The following is an 18,973-nucleotide window of genomic DNA, read 5'->3' as shown; positions in this document are numbered from 1 at the left end:
TGGGGGAAAGCAGCGCTTCCCCCATCGCCAGCCCCAGAGGATGGGGGGCAGCGGGAAGGTGTGCGACGCCTTCCCGCTACTCTCCAACCCGGCTTGGAGGCTGGCGGTGGGGGGAAAGCAGGCTTTTCCCCAAAGAGGGAGAAGGGACTGACTGGCGGAGTACGTCCCTTCTGGCTCCTGTGGGCTTTTGGGGGAGATGGGGGAATTCCCCCACCTCCCGCAAAAACAGGCAAAAGCCGCGCGCTCTTTAAAGTGGCTGTGCGGCTTCTGCTGGCTTTTCTAGGAGGTGGGGGAATTCCCCCACCTCCTAGAAAAGCCCGTAGGAGCCGCGCAGCCTTTAAAGAGTGCGCCACTCTTGGGGGCTTTTCCCCAAGGAGGGAGAAGGGACTGACTGGCCATTTCAGTCCCTTCTCCCTCCTGGTCGAAAAACCTGCAGGAGTCGCACGCGGCTCCTGTGGGCTTTTACAGGAGGTGGGGGAATTACGCCACCTCCCGCAAAAGCAGGAAGAAGGTCTTGGAGTAGCGCACAGGCTGCGTGCAGCCTGTCCGCTGCTCCCAGAGCTGCGGCGGGGGGGGGGAATCATATTTTTTCCCTTGATTTCCCCCCCTGAAAACTAGGTGCGTCCTATGGGCCGGTGCGTCCTATAGGGCGAAAAATACGGTACTTCATTTAGAGAAGTCCTACTGAAAACCCATCAGCATTTTAGTGCAGATTTTGCTTAATATGTTCATTTTTGCAAGCAGTTTTCCCTAACATAACATGCATTTTGTATGTTATTTTCACTTATACAGGCATTCTTATCCACAGTTTATTCTAAGTTTGCACATTTTGTACACATAGCTTGGTTTGAGAATTGCCTTGCAAAGCTCGGAGAAGTGTGAATTTTGCATTTCAGTTACGTCTTGCTTTCAGGAAGTGCACATGAGGGAGCTTTGCCTTTAAATCCAAACCAAATCAATTTTCTCCTCATCCCTACAACAGATCTCTTTCCAATCAGCTTTACAGTCCTTCATTTCCCTCCTCTTTCCTTCCACTTCTCTTTCACACCAAAATTGGACTGTTTGTGAGTGTTCTATTTCTACCAACTTCATTTTTCTTGGGGGAGAGAACATAACCTCAATGCCACTAGTTGAATGCAGGTAGTGGAAGACTGGATTCAAGATGTGCTGGAAACCCTGGCTTCAGTTTATGATTTCTTTCGTCACGTAATTTGGCATGGTGTAACCTTAACCCTCTTTTGTGTCATCTCTTCCTGTTTCCAGATACTGATATAGGAGCTGGCATACTAACGGAAAATGAGGACCAAGATGCCAGGGCGTTGGCAGTCCCCAAAATATCGGGATTAGAACGGAGTCAAGAGAAGAGCCAGGAGGGCGGGAGAGATCCGCTGCTTGACCCTGTCGCAGCTAAAGAGCTTTCTCCTCAGGTTTCTCAGGCTTGGACCCTGCCTCATTTGGAACCCGCTTCAGAGGCACATTCTCCTAGTCCTGCTGCCATCCAGCCAAAGGAGCCTCATCACCCATTGCAACCTGAAGCCCCCCAGAGACTGCAGGCCTCGGGAGAGGTTCAGCACTCCACAGGCCCCCCGACTCCCACACAGCGCCTGCCAAGGCCACCCTCTCCCGGGCAGCCTGCCCGTCAAAACCTGCCATCTGCCCAGCTCCGCCCTCCCTCCCGCAGCCTCGCCCAGCAGTTGTCGGCATATAACAGCAGCAGCTTAAGCCTCAACAGTCTGAGGTGAGTCCTCTTGGGGTGCATTTTCCTAGCATCTGCTGTTGTTGAAGGTGCTACCTAGAGCAGCAGAGAGTGGTCTGTTAGGGCAAATGGGGCACTGCCCCACCAACCCAAGGGAGCCTCATGACTGCAAGGAGATTTGAACCCGAATCTCCCAGGTCCTAGTCCAACACTCTAACCACTGCACCACTCTGGCTTCCTAGAGCCCTTCTGTTCAGGGGCAGTTCCTATAAATTAAGTAGGTAAATTAATATGGGGAAAATGAAATGTCACTTCGACATATTCTCCTTGAAGGTTGCATTTGTTTTATTCTGGGTTTTTAAAAATGTTTCAATGAGCTTTGAGATCTCTTCTTTAAACTATAAAGTGGTATGGAAATGAAAGCAACAACAACAAATTTAATTGGAGATGGGTGTGCCTAGACATTCCATTGTGGTGACTGCATCCCAGGTTTAAGGTGCCATTTGGCGATTAGCTTATACACCTGAGCTTCTAACACTGAATTGACACCCACTACCATTGATCTGGAGTACTGTGTCCAGATTGGTGTGGTTTGCTTTAAGAAGAGTATAGACAAAATAAAATAGATTCAGTCAGGAATACTGAAGGAGCTGGGCATTATTAGAGAGGAGAAGGTTGAGGGTGCGGAGCACTGTTCAGGGACTGAACACACAGAGAGAGCAAAGCCTTGTTATCTGCTCCTGGTCTAGAGGAGAGGATGAGATCCAATGGGTTCAAGTTACAGGAGAGTAGATTTGGGAGGAATTGATTGACAGCAAGAGTAGTCTGACATGGAGCCAGCTACTGGGGTGAGGCATGAGGGGAGCACTGCCACACTGGAGGACTTCAAGAAGAGCCTGGGCAGCTTTCTGTTGGAAGAGGCCCACACACATCAGCTTGGGCTCCATGTCAGAAGAAACACTGGATATAAATGTGTGAATGAAGAAAGCCTAGCTCAGGCCCAGAAACCTTCCTTTCTACCTGTGATCCTGGAAATAGTCTGTGAGTCAGAGTGGACTATGGAAAATTAGATAGGCTGGTGGCCTGGTAGAAGGAAGATCTGCATCTTTTCCAGACTCCTCCATCCTGGTGCAGCTGACCAGATCATAGAGCCACGTTGCATCATCATTCCTGGAGAAAAAGATCAGGCCATCTATTGCTTTGGGGCAGGTGGGACAAGGAAGAGAAAGATTTGGTTGCGCTTCATGGTACCATGTTGGGTTTTCTTCTTGCTTGGTGATTCTCACACCTTCCGGGAGCTCTGTTTCCTAACATTTCCTCCCCACCTCTTTTTTATTTCCACCAACAGCAGCAGCAGAAGCAGCACTCCTGCCAAGACTCAACCTCCTCCACATATAGGCCACCACCCCTCAGCATCCCCTTTCCCCCTTTCTTTGCCAAACCACAGCCCGCTCAATACCTTTACCCCCACCCTCCAACCTCCTGCGCACGCCCATCACCCCAATATGTTTGCCCCTCCCACGGCATTGCCCCCTCCTCCTCCTCTGACATCAGGGACATTGCAAGTTCCAGGTCATCCTGCTGGAAGTGCTTACTCAGGTAAGAATGTGCATATACTTAGATACTTTATGCAATGGGGCTACATAGCTCAGCTGGTAAAGAATGAGACTCTTCAATCTCAATGTTGTGAGTTTGAGCCCCGTGTTGGGCAAAATATTCCTTCATTGCAGGGTTTGGTCTAGATGGCATTTGTGGTGTCTTCCAACTCTGCAGTTCTACGGTTCTATACATACATACATACATACATACATACATACATACAAGGTAAAGGTAAAGGGACCCCTGACCATTAGGTCCAGTCGTGGCCGACTCTGGGGTTGTGGCGCTCATCTCGCTTTATTGGCCGAGGGAGCTGGCGTACAGCTTCCGGGTCATGTGGCCAGCATGACTAAGCTGCTTCTGGCGAACGAGAGCAGTGCACGGAAACGCCGTTTACCTTTCTGCCAGAGCGGTACCTATTTATCTACTTGCACTTTGACGTGCTTTCGAACTGCTAGGTTGGCAGGAGCTGGGACCGAGCAATGGGAGCTCACCCCGTTGTGGGGATTCAAACCGCTGACCTTCTGATCAGCAAGTCCTAGGTTCTGTGGTTTAACCCACAGCGCCACCTGCGTCCCACACATACATACATACATGCATACATACATACATACACATAAATACACACAGGGACAGTGCATTCTGGGAGAGAGGGATGGAGAGGGGGATGGAAGGGAATTAGAGAGATGAGTTGGGGGGCTGAGTAAGAGGGGAAGGAAGGAGGAACCCATCTCAGCAATGGAAGCTGATTCATGAATGGATGAATGGAGTTCCATCACCAAATTACAAGTCTCCCCCACAGCCTGCTGCCACCTGCCCACTTCCTTACTTACAAACAAACAACCCAGTGTACGGTCCTGGCTGTCTGCATCCTCCTCCTAAGTCTCAGTCTTGTCCTTGGAGAACTCAGCAGAGAGGAAGAAGATGGAGAGAAACCTGGAATTAGTTGGTTCTGCCTGCCATTGGCTTCGGCTACAGTTACTGATGATCCTACCAGTCCAGATGGGCACCAGCCCACCACTGCTTATTCTGGCTGGGAGATCTTAGGGTTCTACAGGGGCAAAAAAACAAGAATCGATCTGACAAGCCAGAAGTCTGTCCACACCCACAATACGTATCCTCCTTAAATTTGGGTTTGGACATATTTTATGCAAGCAGGTTGTACCAAATTCCAGTAGGAGAATTTAAAACAGAAAACCAAGCTATTCTGTTCTTCCTCTAGCATGGGGTTTCCCATACTTGGGTCTCAGGCTGTTTGGGGACTACAGTTCCCATCATCCCTGACCACTGGTCCTGCTAGCTAGGGATGGTGGGAGTTGTAGTCCAAAAACAGCTGGAGATGCAAGTTTGGGAAACACAACTCTGGCACAAGGCTGAGGAAACTGTGGCCCTCCAGATGTTGCTGTCCAACAAACTTCATGATCATTGGCCATGCCGGTGGCTGCTGTTTCATGTGGGAGTCTATCAGCACATAGAGGGCCATAGGTTCCCCATCATCATGCTGGCACTAATGGAGGAACAGAGATGAAGGGAAACATCCATCTATTAACAAAGATCAATTGCACATTGTGGAAGTGTGATTCCCCCCCCCCCTAAAAAAAAAGGAAAAAGGAAAGACTGAGTGGTATATAAACGAGAAGGATAAAACCTCATGTTGCCATTGTCTTGGTTTTCAGAGCAAGATCTTCTCCGCCAGGAGCTGAACACCCGATTTCTGGCTTCGCAGAGTGCCGACCGCGGCGCCTCGCTGGGCCCACCGCCTTACCTGAGGACGGAGTTCCACCAGCACCAGCACCAGCACCAGCACACCCACCAACATACGCACCAGCACACTTTCACGCCTTTCCCCCACGCGATCCCACCCACCGCCATCATGCCAACGCCGGCACCTCCCATGGTGCGTACCCCAGGCAGAAATGTGAGGATAAGTAGAGCACAACTCTCTTTGGATCTTTTTCTTTCCTTTTGCAAAATGGTGATAAAATTGTGACGATGGGGGAAGATGTCCGTGTGAAAGAAGAGATTCTGGGAGGAAGGAAGCATGCTCCTCCCACCTTGCAACTCGGGGAATTCGGAAAGTGAGAAACGTTCAATATTTCTGGGAAGTTCCGTGTCAGAATCTAGAGGCTCCCATGCATGTGGCTCCCTTGTTTGCAAAAAATGTGGTGCAGATTGAAAGTGAGGGCAAAAAGCTAAACTTGAACCCTCCTTTCGAATGCAATTGCTTTCTATGTTTTGTCATGGAAGGCAGTACAGTACTAACAATGTGGCACAGTGCGAGCAACATCAGCCCAGAGGGTTGATGGCCAGCTGGTTGACTGACATCCGAGTCTTACTTCAAACTGGCAGTGGGACAGTGTCCTCCACTAAACTCAAAGGCAACAGAAACACTTAGCGGGTGCAAGGCAGGCTGCCCCCTCCCCCACCGCATTTACTGGTTGGTGCCTACTAATAGAATTTATTAGAGCTCTGAAGATGTTTCAGAACACAGGTCCCTTCATTCTGGACCAATCTTAAACTCTTGAGGAAGGGCCATGGAGCAGAGGTAGAACATAATAAACTTCACAGGTTCAATCCCTGGCATCTTCCAGTTCCCCACTCATTTGGCATCTTCCCACCATGCTAAGCTCCACGCCATGTTGGAGACAGCATGCTCTAGCTGCAGTGAAAAAGCAAGCAGTGAACTTGCAGAACAGGAAGCTTTCAGTTAAAAGCACAGTAACTCTGCCATGTCTTGATTATTTCACGCTGCTGTTCCACACTGGACATTGCGACTGCATTTTACTGCCAAAATAAAAGGTCAGAAATCAGGCTTGGGGGAGGGGGAGGATGAGAAGAAAAGATTGATATACAGCCATTCGGTAATGGCATGTGCATTCTTCCTAAAGGGTGAGTGAGGAAACGATGATATTTCACAGAGTGGAGGGACTAGTCTGGAATGAACCTCAGCCTGCTGGTATCACTGCTTTGTTTGCCTAAATAAAGAGGTGAAAAAGAGGTATATGGGCCTCAGGAACCCATGGCCTTTCCCCCTCAGATAGCAAGCTCAAGTGGTGAGTGTTGGAGGACATGGAGTCCAAATGGACTCACTGAGAAACATGAAGGAGCTGTCAGTATGCTCAGGGAACTGCAGAGTTTGGGAACAGGCACACACACACACACACACACAAAAGGATGCAGGCAAATGAGTGACAGATTGGAAAGAAAAACATTAAATGGGAAAATGGAACAGGGTGGGGAGAGAGCCCAGGGAAAATATCCTCCTTGCAGAGAATGGCTGGCTAGAACACTGGTCAGGAGCAGTCCTGTTATGTAGGGAATATATTGTAGTATTACATTGTTGGTTCCAATCATTCTACTTAATTTGCACCTGGAATTTTTGTTATCTAAATTGCTCCTGATCTCTTCCTGCTCTCACTGCTGTCCATACTTTCATCTCTGAACACCTGCCATTTTTAGGTATATCCTCCCCTTTCCCCACATCTCCATCGATTGCCAGTTTTTTCACCAGTTCCCAACCATTGACTGAATCAAAGAAATGTATGCCCCATTAGAAAGACAACATAATGAGTTTGTGTTTTGATCCTTTTTGCAGTTTGACAAATACCCTACAAAAGTTGACCCTTTCTACCGACACAGTGTGAGTTCTTCTTACTGCCTTAAAATGTATTAATTGCTTCTTTTCCCATTGGTGGGCTGAGATCACCACTCAGATCAGTGGCAGAACATCCCATTTTCTGTTTCCCTCCTTCTCCCTTTCTGTCCATCACTCTAAAAAGTCCATCATCGATATTGTCATTTGCTTTAGCTTTTCGTCTTCTGAAAGATGTGATATCTTTTAAAAAGAAAAAGCAAACTCTGAAGCTATGCCTAAATCTAACTCTTTAATCAAGAACTGGAGACTACAAAGGTGCCCAGATTCTCTCTGTTATTGCTGTCTTCTCTGCTCATTTCAATGCCACAAGCAGATCTTTGTGACCATTTCTCTAGCTTCCAATGTGGTAATGAAGATATATGAAGTCCTGGGTTGATGAGGGATTTGTTTGCATTTGAATGAGAAACTACCTAATTCACACTTCTTCAACTTATATGCAAACCAAAACACAGGCTTACCTTTGAAATTCGCAATTCTCTGAATTTTGCAATGCAGTTTTCCAACAAAGCAACATGTACAAGAATACATATAATATGGAGAAAGTATTATAAAAAGGTCTGTATTACTGAAAATAGCATACAAAATGCATTTTACTGGGGTAAGTTGCATGTAAAAATGTCAAAACTGCATGCAAAAAAAATGTTTCTTAGGAGAAAAACACACTAAAATATTGGTTTTAAATAGCATTTTTGGTAATTTTAAAAAATGCAAAGTGCTATGAAAGATTTGTTAAATTTATATGGCCTTCCATTAGAAAAAAATTATCTGGGCGTCATGCAAAACTTCATAAAGAAAAATACGAAATGCAATAATGAAAACTAACGAAATAAAGTTAACAACAGCAAAACCTTCCTTCTAACAAAGACCACATAAAAATATTTGCAGCTTACCTTAACACCACACTGAACCAGCAAAGACCTAGGGTTGGTTTTCTGTAGGAACGTCCTTGCCCTGATATGAAGGTAAAAAGGTAAAGGACCCCTGGACGGTTAAGTCCAGTCAAAGGTGACTATGGGGTTCCAGTGCTCATCTTGCTTCCAGGCTGAGAGAGCAGGCATTTGTCCACAGACAGCTTTCTGGGTCATGCAGCCAGCATGACTAAACCGCTTCTGGCACAGCAAACCACTGTGACAGACACTAGAGCACATGGAAATACTGTTTACCTTCCCACCACAGTGGTGACTATTTATCTACTTGCACTGGCGTGCTTTCAAACTGCTAGGTTGGCAGGAGCTGGGACAGAGCAACAGGAGCTCACCCTGTTGTGGGGATTCGAACCGCCGACCTTTAGACCACAACAACACCAAGCCCCAAATGAATTGATTCTCCCTCCACTCAGAGGACTAGGGCACCTCCAGGCACATGCAAGATCCCTGTGCAGGCCTGAAGAGGCACAGATATCTATCTTGGGGCCTTTGTGCCAAAGGAATCTCAAGGAATTGACAGCACCCTGAAAGCCAAGCTTTATGGTTGATCCAAATGGTTATACACCCTCCCTTTCTCCAATAGGTGAGAAATCACAGAATCCAAATGAGTGTTAGGTCATTTGTGTTTCTCTTTCATTGCCTCAGATATATCTAACCTGATGGCTTGTTCCATTTCAATGGTTAACAGAGGTTAAAAGCTACAAGATTAAAGCACTTGAAACTTTTAACTGGCATATTATTAAAAATGCATTAACCAGTGGATTTCACTTAATGGGCCAGATCAAAAGGTATTATGGTCTAAATTTGTAGGCAAAGTAGAATTGCTCCTTTTTCTTCCTTTCTTAAAACATTTGTTGGCGGTTTTACCTTCGGTTTGGAATGTGCTTTCTTAACACAAGATGCTGAAAGTGTGATTCGGGAACCGTATGGCATCTGTATTTTTAACTATGGTTATTATGTTCTTTCATTTAAAAAATGCTACTCCCCCCTTTTGCTGCATAATTTAAATTTATTAAATTTGCAGCCCTTCCTTCCTCCCAAAGGAGCTCAGGGTGGCAAATGTCAAAATATTAAAACAATATTAAAAAAACCATGTTGAGAACAATTGAAAACATTTTTTAAAAAGTTAGGAACAATCTACAAAAATGAGACCATTTAAAAATGTGGTTGGTTAATAATAATAACTATTATTATTATTATTATTATTATTATTATTACCCCACCCATCTGGCTGGGTTTCCCCAGCCACTCTGGGCAGCTCCCAACAGAATTAAAAGCACATCAAAGATTTAAAACTTTCCTAAACAGGGCTACCTTCAGATGTCTTCTAAAAGTCAGATAGTTGTTTATTTCCTTGACATCTGATGGGGGGGCATTCCCTGTAACCTCACTTCTTGCACTGAGGGAACCACCAAAAGGCCCTTGAAGCTGGACCTGTCCGGGCTGAATGCTGGGGGTGGAGACGCTCTTTCAAGAATTACTAATGTACCCTGAAATGTGGCTTAAAATACTTTAATAAATAATTAAAAGTAAAAGTAAACCTCAAATAAAAGGTCGTCTACCGGGAAAACTAAAAACCTGCTAAACTATTAAAGTCTTTGTCAGCCAGTGGAAGGCAATTGTAGTGGTGGGACCAAGCTTCACAGGCCAAGGAATCTGGCCACATCTGGAGGGCCACAGTTTCTCCATTCCTGCTTCAGAGAGAGAGAGAGGTGATGAGGACTTTAAAGGATTAATCTAGCTACTGACAGGTAAAGCAGTTCTGCAGGTAACAACTCAACTAATTGCTATCAGGAGTTCTACTCAGGCAGGCTGCAGAGGGACAGATCTTGCTATCCTTGATCCACCAGATCACAGGCTGAAGCCTTTTTACTAGAATGCCAATTCAGACTCAGAAACTGAGACTTGAACTGGCCGCCAGCCCACAAGAGACAGTACCTTAAATGGCAGGTGGATACATGTTCCCACGAGGAGACGTTCCAGTTTTCGGGAGAAGACTCCTCAGGAGTCAAGGTCTCCTCACAAATAAAGTCCTCTTATGATGACGCCTCTCTTTTGATGACAGAAGATGCGAGTTCAGCTGCGCCTTGGGTGTGCTTCTGGCAGCTCCAGTTCAAGAGTCTCAGCACCAGGCTGGAAAAGCTGTTGGGATGTATTTGTATGTCCCTTGCATCAAACTTTCTGCCTGCCAGTGGACCTTGGGCTGCCATTCAACTTTTCTCTTGTCTAAGCCCTCACTTGAACCCCAGTTTGCCTAGGATGGGATCATGGTCTGGCTTTGGCTGTTGGTGCTTCCTGAACCTACAGAAGCTGTGTTACTTAAAAGTTGTCCTGCAACTTGGGGCCCAGCTAAGATGGGACATTGATAGCTCTCTACTTTTGTTGACAACATGGGAATCCAAGCCTTCAAGCAGCAGTGGCAGTTCCAAGACACTCTGAAAGGTCTCCATCCTTTCCCACCATCTATATGTTAACAACCAGCATACAATGAAATTTCTAACTTCCCTTCGCTTTTGTGAACTGGCATGTTAATACAGAACAGTAAGCGTTATGGATGCTAGAGTCTTTAACATGCTCATTTTCAGTATTAAAAAGTGATTGCAACCCAAGACGCTTGCCTGCCTAATGGGTTCTTGAGAGCTCCCCTATTCAATATCATCTAATCTTGGAAACGTTTTCTGCACCATTGGAAGTTCACGTTGAAGCGAAATAGAATTAAAAGATGGCAATGATCTATGAAAGGAGTGGGGAGAGGAACTGGGCCAGGTGGTTCAGTGAAAGCCTTAAAATTGTTGCATTTTCTTAATGATGTTAATTGCAGAGAGAGAGAGAGAGAGAGAGAGAGAGAGAGAGAGAGAGAGAGATGCTTCAGTGTGCTTAGGTGCACCTCATGGAACAATACAATGAAACTGACTATTGTGCTTTTTTAGATCCTTGGCTCAGGCAGGCATCATGAGTCAGTGGAATGCCTTTGCAAGGGAATTGCACTGCGATTTTGTAGAAAAAGGCCTCATCTGTTGGCCAAAGGCTTTTCCCAAGCCAAACTGCTGTAGGGCAATTCAGGAAAATTGACGAAGGGGCGCAAGGGCTCTGGGATGCTGCCAGAGCCCTCACACTGCCTTCTCACAGCTGGGTAAGCTCATGGCTGCAGCTTTGCACAGGTATGGGGGGGGGAAGTAAATGGAAAATGAGTTTGCTCTGCTCTCCATTTATTTATCCCACCCCACCCCACCCCCATGCAAAGCTGCAATTGGGTAAGTAAAATAAGCATAAGATGCAAACTACCTGTGTGTATATGATTTTTGTTTGTTTGTATTGGTGGGCGGGAGGTTGTGCCCTCTGGCTGCACCCACTTTTGTTTTGACCACACCACTATTGGCATGCATCCCACATTGGATTCTGTTAACGTCCTACCCATGCCTTGTCGTGAATGTTGGGTAGGGCCACCCCTCAGTGGTTGAACACATAACTTGCATGCAGAAGGTCCCAGGCTGAATCTCTAGCATCTCCAGACAGAATTGGGAAAGACTTCAGGGCGAGACCCTGGAGCTCGATAGAGCCAAGGGTTTGACCAGAAAAGGGCAAACGAAATGATCAAGGGGATGGAGCAACTGCCCTCTGAGGAAAGGTTACAACATTAGAGTCATCTGAATTTACAGAAAGTACTAAGAGGAGTAAGAGGAGACATGATAGAAGCTTATAAAATTATGCTCTCTCAGAACCCTAGAACTCACGGAATAAAGTTGGAAGACTCAAACCAGATAACAAATTACTTCTTCACACAGTTGAGCTGTGGAATCTGCTCCCACAAGAGTCGGGGGTGGCCCCCAACTTTGATGGTTTTGAAAGAGGATTAGACCAATTCATGGAGGCCCATGCTATCTGTGGCTATGTTCTACCTCCACTGTTGAAGGCTGAATTCCAGTTGCTGGAAACCACAGACGGGGAAAGTGCTGTTGCACTCAGGTCATTCTTGCTTATCCCAGAGACATTTTATTGGCCACTGTGAGAACTGGCCTGATCCAGCAGGCTCTTCTTACAGTCTCATGACTCAATATTAAGGCAGCTTCCTTTGCTCCTGTTGTTTAACTGCTACAACTAATGCAATTGACAATGAGATCACGTTTCTCCTCCAGTTCCTTCCCATTGCATCCTCTCTTTTTTCTGTAATGCAGTATTATAATACAGTATAATAATAACCCTCATTATAAAAATCCATTCTGAGACAGCTCTCTACCCCTTACGCTTTCAAATAATCTGTTCTTTCCACACAAATCTGTTCATCTTGTCGTCTAACATTTTGTGAATGTCCATTATATCCCTTATTCATTGCTGTTGTCAGATGCCTTTGTCTTTTTCCTAGGCTTATCGCCACCTCCTTTACCAAGTACCCAACATCAGTGGTCCAACATTGATTTTTATGCAGTTGGATCACTGACTGATTAACAGCAGCAATCATGTGAACTGCATAATTCATAAACTGCCTCCGTGTCTCTTTTGCTTTCTTCTGAGTTGAAATTGCATGATGTGCAATTAGAAAATGTGTGTGGGGTCCTTTGCTGATGTTATCCTCCCTTTGTCACAGTTATTCCACTCGTACCCTCCTGCTGTATCAGGGATCCCTCCAATGATTCCTCCAACTGGTCCTTTTGGCTCACTACAAGGGGCGTTTCAACCCAAGGTAAATTGTAAATATGTTTTGTGTGTGTTGTGTAGACTCTTTCCTATTATGGACATGTGTCTTGTAGCTTTGTGGTTTCTTGCAGTTCCAGGTGAGGAGCAGTGCTTTTATTTGTCTTGGGCCTTCATGGGGAACCTGCAACCCTCTAGATCAGCCTTTCTCAACCTGTGGGTCCCCAGATGTTGTTGAACTACAACTCCCATCACCCCTAGCTAGCAAGGCCAGAGCTCAGGGATGATGGGAGTTATAGTCCAACAACATTTGGGGACCCACAGGTTGAGAACCGCTGCTCTAGATGCTACAGGACTTCAACTTTCATCATCCTTCACTGTTGGCTATGCAGGCTGAGGCTTCTGGGAGCTGTAGTCCAGCTGTAGCCTGGAGGTCCAAATGTTCCCCATCTTTGGTTTTGGAGATGGCTCTGCTGGGAGAGATGAATGAGTCTACAGGAAGGCATTTCCTCCGTGGGTCAACGTGGGGCACAAAATCCCAGAGTTTCCTTTGAGCTTGATTGGGACTCAAACTCTCTTGGGGATGATGGGCAAATCAGTTGAAAAGAGATCTGCATGAACCTTCATCATGTGTTCCCTTGATTCACTCTCATTTACTGAGGCGGCAGGAGAGGCAGGGGTGGGGTGGCTTTCCAGTAGGCTTCCAGGTGCTGGTTCTTGCTTTTAAAGCCCTATATCAGAGGTGTGGTGTAGTACCTCGGGTCCTTACTGGACTGCGGTCACCATAATCCCTAGCCATTAGCTATGTTGACTGGGGATGATGGGACTTGGTTTCCAAGAATGTCTGGATAATCACAGGTTCTCCACTGATTGGCAAAGTCTCAATAAACATACCTTGGAAAGTCTATACTTCTTGGTGATGTTGGCCCAGTTAGAAAAACTATTGGGCTGTTTTGCCATTACATTTTCAATGTGATTGCTGATTGACTAGCTTTGCACAGAAGAACCAAAATCTGGTAGAGTGGGGCATACTTTGGGCTGAAGCAGCGGCCTAGAATTAGCAGTAAACAAAAGTAGGCAGTAAAACTTCCCTGGGGGCATTTTAGGAGCCCTGAAAAAGCATCTTTTCATCTGAAAATGTTCACTTATGAACATTTGGTGCAATCTTCCATTCTTTCATTTTATATCTTGCCTTTCTTTTATCATGGAACTCAAGGTATTCAGGGATGTTCTAAACTGTTTGTTTCTGCTCTTTTATACCAGGTATTGTATTTCTCAGCTCAGGGGTAGACTGACGTCAGTCTTATGCATTCTGCTTAAAGAACTGTAATCCTCATTGTTCACCAGTGTATTTTAAATTTAATCTTTTGAGGCTATATGTTGAGCTGTGTTTGTCCAATCTGAAAGCTATCCCCGCTCCACCACTCAAGCTTCTTAAATATGTAGATTGTGGTTCATTAGCAAAGGCCCTCATATGTATGATAATTAGGCTATTAAGAATCCATTTGAGCTTAACCATCTACTAGTATGTGGCTGCGTGCATGGTTGTTGTTTTTTTAAATGTTGTGTGGGGCTCTTCGCAAGTCAGGTTTTTTACATTCTCATGACTACATTATAAATCTCTATTCTGGAAAGACGGTTTTGGTGATTCTTACTTTGTGAATGGAGACACCTGCCTCTACTGATGTCAAAATCAACAGTTTGCGATTGATGGCTTATGTGTTCCATCTGTTTCAATCCCTTATCCACATTCTCAGTCAGATTGCCAAGACCTTCAGCCATTTTCTGGGAGAGGACAGTTGGCATCTTGTTGGCCACTGTGATAACAAGATGCCAGGCTAGATGGGTCTTTGGTCTGATCCAGCAGGGCTCATGGTCTCATGTTCCCCTTTCATTGGCTTTCTATATGCCCCAACGTTCTGCTGTTTCCCAACACTTGAAATTATTTCAGTACCCACAACTACAGCCAGTTGTCTGGATACGAGCTGCTTCCCCTTCTCTCTGACCCCCTTTATTGGTGCAAACCCAAATTGTTCACTGTTCAGCTGCTGTCCCTCACACTGTCCCTCTCTAGCTTGTTTTTTTTTTTAATCCCAGCAATAATCCATTTGACTCCCCTTTTCCCAACCCCCACCTCCAGCTTGGCGTCCCCTCCCTTCTCACCTGCTTCTCACTTGCACTATCAGTGAGCCTGTATTTTTTATTATGCTGGATGGCTATAGGGTTGCCATACGTCCATGAAATTTGTATGGGATACCCTGAACACTGCATCCGCAAGCAGTGTCAGAGCGGAATTTGGCGAAATGTCCGTGAAAATCCATACGCATGGCAGCCCATGTTGGCTGTTTCATTTTTTGCCAATTTTCCTCAGAAATAGCTAAGAAATGTTCAATTTCTTTGCAATTTTGCAAAAGAAAGCTCCATAACTTTGGCCAAAAAACCCTAGCATGGGAGGTACTTTGTAGGTAATGCTGGAAGTTGTGGTCCAGGAGATGCTGTAAGAAGCTACACTCAGAGTGCTTCCAGGGGACTCCTAGTGGTTCAAGGGTATATTTACTTTTGGACCTGGAAAATAAATAGTTTTGAGGTGTGTGTGTGTGTTGAAATGGGTACTCTGCAGCATGCATTATCACCTCGACAGAGGGAGGAGGCTTGTCTCCAACAACAACTGTGAGCCCTTTGCAGAAGCAACACATGAGAATTGAAAACCTGTGAACACAACATAGTTTGTTTGTCGGGTTAGAAAAGAAAAAACTGATAGAAGACATGTGTGTATCTTACTAGCTTGCTTTGTGCAACAGCGAGAGAGTGATGGGTTTTTCACCAGTTAAGGCTATTCAATGGCATCTTGTAACACACAAAAAGAACAGATTTGAATACTCACAAATATAATAGGAAAACATGGTGAAACTTAGAGAGCCAAGATCTCATTCTCTAAAGCTAAACAGATCTGTGACTCATTTTAAGAGGTCTTTAACCTAAGACAGTCTTTAACCTAGGACAGAAATTATGACTCTGTGTGCACCAAGGCAAGGCACTCTGGAAATGACATTTCAGAGTATATGAAACTGTAGTCCAAAGGTTTGGAGCCTTGACCCTCCAGATATTTCATGACTCCAACTCCCATCATTCCTGACCATTGTCCATACTGGCAGAGGCTGATGGGAGTTGTAGTCCCTAAATCTGGAGGGCACCAGGTTTCCATCTCTGCTGTAACTAAATGAATAGATGGAAAAATAATCTTCAGTTCCTTTCTTTTTTTATGGAGACCCTCACTTACTGCCTAACTAATTCTTTTGAGGTCTTCTAAAAGTTTAAAAGTTTGCACATAAATTTACACTGTCGTTGTTTCTGTGTATGTGACATTTGTAGACTTCGAATCCTATTGATGTTGCAGCGAGACCTGGAGCTGTTCCACACACCCTATTGCAGAAAGATCCCAGGGTAAGTTCTAAAATGTTACAGCCCCTCCAAATCATTCAACCATTGAATGATGAATGAAGCTGAGGTGGTTATCCTAACTCTGCCCTTTATTGCTATTTGATCTGAGCTTAAATTGAGAAAGTGTGGAATTTGGAAAACATAAAGCACAGGATCTAACTTTTCTTAAGTGGGCTGGCTGTGAGTGGGAGTGCACAGGATGTGACAGATAACCTGAGGATGCCAGAGATCATAATACTGTAGTATCAGGACCACAGATAGCTCCAAGCAGACAGGGTGTTGTGATTACATCTAGAGCTCAGCCGAGGTGTTTCATTGCTCTTGGACCAGTCTTCACCTCCAAGACTGCACCCACATCCAGAATAGAAGAAAGGATTAAAGGTGTAGACTTCTGACCTAGAGGCTCTTACTTCTCAACCTTCTGCATTTCTTTCAAATGTTTGCAGGCTTTGAACAGCATAATGTTCTTGGGAGATTCTGTCTTATGGGTTTCTGCCTCCAGGGGTTTCTGCTTTAGAGAGAGGGTCAAGGTTGAAACACTTCAGCTCAGGTTCAGTGTTGAGGTCTGGGTTTAGATTCAGTACTTCCACAGATGACACTTTTTGTCCTCCAGATGTCTTCAAGTCAGGGTCAGGACGATGATGTTAGCCATCTGCGATGTGGATCACCTGACCATGTATGGTCTTGGGAAGACTCCTTGACACCTCTAATTAAATGATGTTTTCAGGTAGCAGGGTTAGAAAAGGCCTCTTCTTGTGACCCAAGAGGAGCCTTCCCATTCAGCATGGGTTTGAATGGATTTGAGGGGGTGGGAAGGGAGTCAAAAAGTATTTTTGTATGAATCCTTTTTATCCACATTTGTTCCAGTGTGAAAATCTGCACCACAGAGCAACCAGTCTATACCAGTCTGTATCATTTGACTTGCTTTTTTATAATTGGGTGACTCGGAGCTGGTTTTAAAAGAGGAGGGGTATGTGCAGTCCAGCATTAACCAAAGTGGAGTCCTCCAGGTGTTGCTGAGTGAAGGCTCCTATAATGTTCAAAGGTGATGGAAGTTGAGGTCCAACAAAATTGTGGTTCACTCAAACTCCTATCAGACCCCTCATAACATTCAGAAATGATGGAAGTTATGGTCCAACAAAATGGGGGGGGGAGGGTTGCTCCTCCTGTTGTAATAGTTACTGATTTTTTTCTGTTAGCAATTGTGTATGGACAAGTAAGCCTCTTCCAAAATACTGCCTTCCTCTGTATCTTCAAAAGGTCCATCAAAAGTTCACTTAAAAAAATTACTGCACTGTTTCCTATTTTACAGTGCTAAATTGAGTGAATTATCAGGCAAACTCCAGGTCAAAATGCCTTTTGGGGGCCATGTTTGGTAGGTTGTCAATACTTGGAAGCATAAATCCTGCAGAGCAGAGCGGGGGAATCTGTGTCCTTCCAGATCTTGTTGGACTCCTAACTCCCATCAGTACCAGCCAGCATGGCCTAATAGTCATGGATCAGCAGTTCTCAACCTGTGGGTCCCCAGATGTTGTTGGACTACAACTCCCATCATTCCTAGCTAGCAAGGCCAGAGCTCAGGGATGATGGGAGTTGTAGTCCAACAACATCAGGGGACCTACAGGTTGAGAACCACTAGTCATGGATGGTGGGAGTTGTTGTTTACAACAGGGAGCAGCAGAGATGGAAAGGAGTGAACGTGGCAGGAATTTACCCTTAAGATCAGGTGTGGGGGACCTGCAGCCCTCCAGATGTTGCAGAACTACAACTACCATCAACCCCAATAACCAGGGATGATGGGAGCGGCAATTCTGCAACATCAGGAGAGTAAAAAACCTCCCCACACCTGGTCAAGATGAAGCAACATGCCTGCTAAGACTTTGAAAGAGACTACAAATGAAATGAAAATGCTAATATTTTAATTTCCACTCTCCCAAGTGAAGCAGTGCAAATTAGATGAGCAACTGTTTGAGTGGCAAGCTTTCCTTTATTGACTTTCCCTCTTTCTTTCTCTTTGCAGTTGACAGATCCCTTCAGACCTATGCTGAGGGTAAGAAGGCCACTAAGTCTTGGTTGACCTCTGTCTGTCTGTCTTTCCCATCATTCCTGACCACTGGTCCTGCTAGCTTGGGGTGATGGGAGTTGTAGTCCAAAACCCTGCCCTAGGTGCTGGGGAGTGACTGTTCATATCTTGCATCTTGGCTTCCAAGAGGCATCCCGTTGGCCACTGTGAAAAGCAATATGTAGGGCTAGATAGGCTTTTGGTCAAATCTGGTAGGACTCGTATTATGTCCAGCTTATAACACCCTCATAAGGACAGAGGTTGCATGTGGAAGATGAGAGTGAAACTTGGAATAAGGAGAGCTGCTTGGTTATTAGGCCATTTTGAAGGTTGTATATCCAGTTGGAAAGAACTGATGACATACATACATACAAATATGCATACGTAATTTTATCTGTACGCCACTTTTCCATTGTTAAAACCATGCTCAAGGTGGCTTACAACATGAAAAAATGCATAGTTACAACGTAACAAATGTAATAAATAATAAATAAAGCATCCAAAAATACACAATCAAATTGAACCATTTCCACATAAATCACAGTAAGATCTAAAGATTAAAGATGCAAAAAATTAATATCAATATCAGCAACAACCCTCTTCGAACAATACCCCAACCTAAGGGTCTGTTCAGCAGCCTCAGCTTTTGTAGATGGAGTCAGTCAGAAACCTGCCCTCCGAGGTGGGAAAAGGCCTGCAAGGCAGGGAGCAGGTCTTCCAGGACTCATAGCTAAGATTAGGAGAACTTGAGCTTGCCTTTCTCAAGGGTACACTGAGTAGAATTGCAATGTCAGGATATGGAACATGAATGTATCACCTTTCTGGAAAAGGCAGAAATGTGCAGATGCACCCCATTCACAAAATTCACATTTTTGCCAAGTCCTTATAAAGGTGTGCTTATTGCATCCCCACAACAAAATGTTTAACTACTGAAGTCTTGGATTTTAATGTATTTTTGGTCT

At 45.1% G+C, this 18,973-nt stretch overlaps 1 protein-coding gene across 5 annotated transcripts in view; it reads left to right on the top strand.

The window, feature by feature from the left end:
• The window catches only part of AUTS2 (activator of transcription and developmental regulator AUTS2), a 685,027-nt gene that overhangs the window by 652,224 nt on the left and 13,830 nt on the right, over positions 1–18,973 (top strand). For 4 of the 5 annotated variants that reach the window (XM_079955419.1, XM_079955417.1, XM_079955416.1 and 1 more), the window contains 7 exons: positions 1,264–1,738; positions 3,045–3,295; positions 4,972–5,213; positions 6,891–6,935; positions 12,462–12,557; positions 15,881–15,952; positions 17,970–17,999. In XM_079955419.1, the coding sequence (XP_079811545.1) occupies positions 1,264–1,738; positions 3,045–3,295; positions 4,972–5,213; positions 6,891–6,935; positions 12,462–12,557; positions 15,881–15,952; positions 17,970–17,999 (1,211 nt within the window). The remainder of the gene's footprint in view (positions 1–1,263; positions 1,739–3,044; positions 3,296–4,971; positions 5,214–6,890; positions 6,936–12,461; positions 12,558–15,880; positions 15,953–17,969; positions 18,000–18,973) is intronic. The other variant, XM_079955418.1, reaches the window with a different exon arrangement.

The sequence above is a fragment of the Podarcis cretensis genome, assembly GCF_951804945.1.
Source record: "Podarcis cretensis genome assembly, chromosome: 15".
Taxonomy (NCBI): domain Eukaryota; kingdom Metazoa; phylum Chordata; class Lepidosauria; order Squamata; family Lacertidae; genus Podarcis; species Podarcis cretensis.
Note: the sequence above shows the minus strand (reverse complement) of the source record. Positions and strands in the feature narration are given on the sequence as shown.